The 7,303-nt window shown below is 37.0% G+C and overlaps 1 protein-coding gene across 1 annotated transcript; it reads right to left on the reverse strand.

The window, feature by feature from the left end:
* Positions 1 to 1,897: 1,897 nt before the first annotated feature.
* Positions 1,898 to 3,373, reverse strand: TMEM200A (transmembrane protein 200A). The gene has a single exon (XM_009073083.1). It carries the CDS (start codon positions 3,371 to 3,373, stop codon positions 1,898 to 1,900), a length of 1,476 nt encoding a protein of 491 aa, XP_009071331.1.
* Between the last annotated feature and the right edge of the window lie 3,930 nt (positions 3,374 to 7,303).

The following is a 7,303-nucleotide window of genomic DNA, read 5'->3' on the forward strand; positions in this document are numbered from 1 at the left end:
CTTTTTATACAAAAATTCCTTGTATCAAAACCCACTTTGAATACATTTCACATTACATGGGTAAAAAAATGTCATCCTTTACATGTGCAAGCATTTCACTGAAATCAATTAGTCATGTGGCAGAGGAATAAATTAAGCACAAGGTTATATAGAATGTTATGACACCTAATTACGACTTTGATATGGAAGATTTGAGATCATAAAGGAAAAAATAGGTCTTACAACGGATATGTGTAGATAGACATTTTATTTCAAAAATAGCAAATGTCTTCAGAACACAAACCAGAAAATTATTAAAAGCTTCATAGCAAAATATTTAGCCAACTCTGATACAATATATAGGCTTGAGGTTCTAACAGTTAATCCTATGCCTCAATTCACTGAGCAAATAATGCTCCCGATACGTAAATGCTGAGCAGTTGAAATATGGAGCTGAATATTTTAAAAAAAAGGGAGAGCATTTTTATCTTTGATCTCTTGTAATCAAAGTAATTGAAGAATAACAACATTTTAACAGGCTTGATTCTTTTTGGGAAAAGTCATTAAAAATAATTCCTGAGTATTTAGGTTAAGTGAATATATCAAATCCAACCAATTAAGACCAACATCCTGTTAGGTGAGCCTTGCAGCTTGAAGTGACATTCTCTAGTGTGGCTGTCATGGCAGGATCATGGCCTAAATACCTTAATGAAATACATGAAAACCTTCTGATATGCACAAATTCTCCTTTTCTTTAGCAATAGCCTACAACTGTCAACTGTGAAGCCTTCTTTGCTGAGAAAAACATTGTTTTAAATGTCACTTCCTTTTGCAAAATCTTGTAATGCAAATTGCCACAGCTAAGCCTTCGGTGAACCATCACATCAATAGTTATGTAAAATATATAAATCAAAATTTAGGCAAGAGGCTTTCATAGTATGTTAGTATACATATTAAATTGTATGCATTGCATCAGTATTTTGAACATAGAGATCTAGTTATTTAGCTTCTTGCTATTGTAATAAGAGGCAATATATTCATTTCCCATTATTGTCTTCAGAAGCATGTCACAATATCATCTTATTATGTACCATGTTTCTCAAATCCTGTTAGCATTCCTGTGGTTTTAACTGAATATTTCTGTTTTGATTTTAAATCTGCTGTCAATCAAAGCGGTTTAGAGAACTAATCTCAGAAAAAAAATTCAGATTGCTTACTTATATTTGTTTTTTCAGAATTACAGGGTTAAATTACAATGGATGTAGAAAGGTCATTGTAAAAAGCAGTTAATAATTCACAACACTGGTATTCAGCTCAATCAATTACAATGAATTCACAAAAATGGTTTTAATTATACTCACTCTTTTCTATCCACCCACACCAATATGTAAACAAGTTTCTCACAATGACAATGGCAAGACTGCAGTTACGAAGATGTACTGCATGTGAAAGACAACACCTAGGAGTAAAGGCCTGGATTTGACAATTCCAGTATGTGCTCCAGCTCACTTCCCATTCTAGACTGCAAGTACTGCTTTCAGACTCTTGCAGCCCTTAAATAAACAGAACTTACAGGTAAATGGAGCTTTTTTCCTAATGCAGTCTTCTGGAGCCAAACTGATAAAAAGTAACATGCTTATATAGAACAAAAGAAATAATGACTTGGGAATAATTGGAATCAGCTGTAACCAAACTGTCCTAGCAATGATAATGTACAGTATTGCAGCTGTATGTTACTAAGACAAGAAACTCTTGGCATTACAAAGATGAAGATCTCTGTTCACACAATCCAATTTTAATGGGCTATTAAGCATTTGGTTAAAAACAGGCTTGTACAGTCTCACTGGAAAGGAAACACTTGTCAAAATGCTATTTTTAAAAAATACTGTATGACATCTTCTAAATTGCGATTTAAATATTAAAATCTTGTTTCAGAAGTTCCTCGCTTCAGGTTGTTACTCAAAAACTCATCATGTTCAAAACTCAAATTATTATGAGATCTTGATATCATAAGAAGCTTTTCCTTATTAGTAAAGTCTTTCTTCACTGCTGCTTGTGGCACAAGTAACCTATCCATTGGGTCCTCTTTGTTTTCTAGTTTCATATATCCTTTACTGTTGCTTCGATCCAGTCGGGGCCAGCTGGGGTGTTTCCTTTGTTCAGCTTGGACAGTGAGTGTAGATGGACCCCTGTCCAAGTCCAGGGACTTAGAATGTGAAGACAGAAGATGCAAAGACGTGTTGGAACCAAACTGCTTCCTGGCAGCACCAGGAGATAAAAGCTTTCCCGTGCTTGGTCCGAGAGTCATAGAAGATTTGAACTGATCAGAAGGAGTGTCCACAAATGAGTTGTGTCGTGGCAGCATGGCAGCGACAGGTCTGTAGGATTCGTTGGCATCAGCTAGTGGAATGGCCAGAGAATCCATTGACAGATTTCTAGAGTGACTCCTAATGATCTCTGAGTCCTCAGTTATGTTGTCTATACTGGGCTCATCAATAACACAGTTATTCAGTTTAATTACTGGCAGTGTGAAAGCACTAATGGAAGATGATACAATGGATTTTGTTTCACACTTTATAGAGCTCATGTTTTTGTCATCTGAAGTCTTGCTGGAGTGAGGGTAAAGTCCAAAAACTGAACCAGATTGCTCAGTCAGCAGAGGTGGCAGAAGGCTACCAGTGGTCCTATCTTCATTTGGAGTAATCTCATCTTCTTCAGCAGAACTGTCTATTCTGAGATTACTCTTGAAGCCAGAGAAAGGCGTAACCGTGTTTGCAGCCAGCCGTGATGCACACGAGCTCCCGCTGCTCCTGAGTTCTCCTTCCCCCAACAAGCCAGTGAAGGCACCACTCAGCTGCTTTTGTTCCCTGATCCTTAGGGTGTGGATGTCTATTACAGTGGAATATATGTCTCTCATGTGTATTATTTTTGTTTCCTTGTCACGGTTTTCATGCAGAATGGCATTTGCACAAATAAAAATGAAGATTCCAATGCCCATAGTAAAAGGGCCCAGCATTTTCATCTTATCCGAGTGCACATGCTGTTCAAAGAAGCGAATTAAAATGCTTCCTTGGCTTCTCAGGATCCGAGTTTCATTTACAGATAGCTTATCTTCAGACCCTAAAAGCTGTTCCTTTTGGGGCCAGTATCCAAGGATGGCCATTGCAATTCCAAAGAATGCGATAAGCACTCCCAAAACAAGAAAGAATCCTGATGGAGAATAGAGACGGATTTTGCCCCTGACGATTACTACATCTGTCCTGGGCCGGCGTTTAACTGGTTTTTTCTCCTCAGAAGCTGGTGCTGTGGCAAGATTTATATGTTGTTGAGATCTGGCAGAGTCCTGCCTTTTTAAGGCAGCCAGTCCTGTTATGACTCCTCCGGTTGCTATCATAGTTCTATATTGTGCCCTGGGGAAAAAAAAAGAGAAAAAAGCAAAAATATTGAGGCAAGCAAAGGTTGTCTCTGCAAATATAAACAGCACTTTGTTAATCTGCAGATATTTCTTGATAACCAAAATATTCCTGATTTTAAAAAAAACTACTAGTATAGCTTAATCCAGTTGTGACACAGAAGCAGTTTTGAGAGTCACACAGTATTTTTGTAAAAAAATTACAGACATCTTTTTTCACTGTAAATATAGGCAATAATGCTTCCATCCATGATACAGACAGTAAGAGAAAGCTAGTGCTCTTAGTGGTGAAGAAAGCTGATCCTCACATATATAGATTTTTTTCCTCCGCTTGTTTGTTCCTCAAAAAAAATCAAAGATATATAAAAATACAAATCAAGAACCTGTTTAGTTTATCAGACAAGAAATCTCCATAAATGTCAAATTAATCAAATCGAATTTTCTTATTTTTACGAGGAAACATTTTCATTTTAGACTTACTTTCATGCCTGCTTGTCTATTACATGAGAAACATTAACCAGCAAGGGTTTAAAAGAAAAAGCAATGTTTGATAGCCTTTTATGAGGAAGAGTAACAAATGAAACAATACAGTTCAAGATAATTGCATTTTATTTCACAAGGCATCTTAGACTCAAATACAGTTTCTGAGCTTAATCCATTAATATTAGAATTAATGAGATATAATATTATAGAGTAAAATTAAGATACTATAAGCCAGGTATGAAAAAATTACGTTCTCTTTGGCAGCATTACTATGCTCAGAGATAAAGAAAGGCTGACAGGCTGTTACAGGGGAGAAGGCTCTGTGTCAAAGCTGGGGTAGGTTTAATGAGCAAAATTAAAGTGGAACTGGGTGAACAATGTGCGACGCTGAGAAGCAGAGGTAAAGCAAACTGGTGACATCTTGCAATTTACAGGGAGTGACTTTCATCAGATCTCTTAAACTTTTTGCTTCAATTTTTAGCCATGCACCCATGAAAACAAAATTAAATCAGTCATGCTATGAGGACCAGACAGTATTTGGACACTATCATAGACTTCCAACCAACACTGCAAGCAGGCGTCACATAAGCATATCTACAAACAGCAATCAGTCCAATCCACCAAATATGAACTTGATTATGAAATTAATAGGGAATTTGAGACAGGTGGCCAAGTGCTAGGACTAGTCCAGGGAAAAAAATATTTCTTGTTTATTATTATCTGTTAAGCAGCAATTCAGATGACAGACAGAAAGAATAGCAACCTGAACTCCCTCCTTGCACCATTATTATCAAAGGACAGAGGGCTTTCTCTCTCTCTGAGAAACCTTCTCTTTACAAAAGAAAGATTGAAAAAGGCCTAGGATGTTAAGTACACAGCATTTTCTGAATTTCTGAAGAGAAATGCATAACATTATTCCAAAAATCTCAGAAATTTCACTTGCAGTGTCACATTTATTGTTCTTAATGTCTATGGGAGTTCTCAGCCTTAGCAATTCATTTCCCTTTTTGATGCTACCTGGGCAATTTCCAAAGTTCAATGCAAATTAATGCCTTGAATACTTCATGAAAAACCTTTTTTATAATGTAACTATTTCAAAATCCCCCAAAGAAAGTTATTTGATATTGATGGTCTTCAAAAATTCAGACTTTCTCCTAGGATGACATGTTTATAGCTCTCTGCCAAAAGGAAATATCGTTGTTCTGTAAAACAATGTTTTGAATGTCTGGACAGAAATAAATAGGACTTATCCATTATAAAAGCTGTTATATTTTGTCATGACTCAATTAAATGTAATTAGTTTTCTCTATGAAATAAATCAAGAGAATTATGGGGTATCTTTACTGAAATGAATAATCATTTAGCTATAACCTAGTTTGTTCCATTAATATTTTCCAATTCCAATTCATGGGGGACAAAGAGTTTCCATATTCATGTGCTATTTTACAGGCATGCACAAACCCACTCTGTTCGTTCTCAGGGCTGCCAAGGAGCTGCATGGGTACAGCAGTTTACTGCTTAATTCACACTGTGCCTGTTGGCAGGATTTGTTATTCTGTGTACTGCACTGTGTTTATCACAGCTACCTGAATTGCACCCAAGAGTGAACAGAATAAGCTCACATCTGCTTGCTAAGGATTTTAAACATACCTTTAGCAACAGCTCCCCTCTAACGCTGAAAATAGAGCCAATAAAAACATGCTTAAAAATTATATCTTAGGTGTTTCTAGAGACAGTTCTTATTCCCAAATTTTTCAAAAATTGGAAAACCACATCTCAATTTCATTATTACTTGGTCTCCAGTAACTTGAAGGACAGAAGCTGAGAGCTCTGAAAGTGAAAAGAAAGCAAGATCTCTCAAGGCACACATCTGGCTTCCAAACTATGCCATGATCCTATGATTTCAAGGGAACATGTTGTTCTTCTGTTCACTTTACCTGCATCGGAAATTCGGCACAGGGGAGAAAAAGTCTGGATGCAACAAGATACAAACATATTTTATACACAGAATGAGTCTCTTTCCTATTTCTTGAGTTCACATCAATACTATTAAACTTTCTTTCATGGAAAAAAATCACAACCAGGTTTATAAATAATAATTTGCGATAAGCCACTGTGTGGGTAAGGCTTAAAAGATACTTAATATTACACCAAGATCTGAATTTTGATGCCTTCTGCATCTAATAACATCAGTGGTGGTAACAGACATATTGATGATTTCACTGCATGATGACAGCTTTACAGAAGCCAATCACAATGAAGTGCATATTAAAAGGAAAACCATTTTTTGGAAAATATATTTATAAAAAAAAGACATTGTAGATACATTTGATCTATTTTGCAAATCTGTTTAGTGTTGTCACATAACAGCCATAATGAGTTCCGCTCATTAAATGCTGCTTCTCTTATTTAACCTAGTACAGTGATTGCTTTTAGCTTTATCCTGAAGTCTGAATTCAAACATCTAAACAAGTGAAGTCTTAGAAGACTTTGACTCAGAAGTAAATAAAGATTATGCCAAGAGTTCAGACAGCAACCCTTCCATGGCACTGTGAATGACACATGCTGGCTCTGTGAGGAAACAAGTAACAGCAAAATGGATGTGGAATACAGAACGAAAAGAAAAGGACAGATCTGTAATTCATTTTTTAAGACATAACTGTCTCACTGATAGAAAAGCACCATAGCTGCCAAGCTCCTTTTGAAGAACAAATGTTGAGCAACTCTCTAACCTTGTCACTGCTCTGTTTCATCTTCAGTGAGAACATCAGGTCCGAAAGCCTGGACAGTTCATGGTTTTGTCTTGAAAGAAGCAGTGGCCCACATTTACCTGTACATTTAGCTTCACTTTGCTTTGTGCCATTGTTACAAAGCAGCTCTGACACCAGCCCTGCCAGACACTCAAAGATCATCCAAGAAAAGCCCACCTCAGCAGAGATCCTGTGAAGCAGCTCCCGCTCACTCTCACTCTCTAGACATTGTTTGCACAGAGGAGAATGAGTCAGGGTCTTGACACTACAGTTGTGACCTCTTCAACGGCCACTAGCCAGACATACCTCACCTTTCACTCACGATGCTGGCTAAGCTCAGTTCTCTGCACCTGGAGATGCCTTTAAACACATGGAAAGATTGGATTTCATAGCACGTTCTAGTGGCTCCAACTAACTTCTCCCGGTTCCACAACCTATGAACTATTTATTTCTCTTTTACCTAAGAGGCTGCTACCTTAATACCCCTCTTTCCTGCCTCATGACTAGCATCACCTTAACTGTACTGCTGTCAAGGAACATTTTTTGAGTCTAACTATTAAAAATCTAATTAATATCTCAGCATATTATCAGCTCTCAACTTGTAGTAAGCTTTAAAGCTCAAGGCTTCTATTTTAGGTGCCTGAAAGCTTATCTGATTTTTTTCAACTCCTTTGGTACT

The sequence above is a fragment of the Acanthisitta chloris genome, unplaced genomic scaffold (assembly GCF_000695815.1).
Source record: "Acanthisitta chloris isolate BGI_N310 unplaced genomic scaffold, ASM69581v1 scaffold21020, whole genome shotgun sequence".
In the NCBI taxonomy this organism is placed as follows: Eukaryota; Metazoa; Chordata; class Aves; order Passeriformes; family Acanthisittidae; genus Acanthisitta; species Acanthisitta chloris.

Excerpts from the sequence above, each read along its gene's own strand:
- TMEM200A (XM_009073083.1), bottom strand. The coding sequence starts at position 3,373 with ATGATAGCAACCGGAGGAGTCATAACAGGACTGGCTGCCTTAAAAAGG.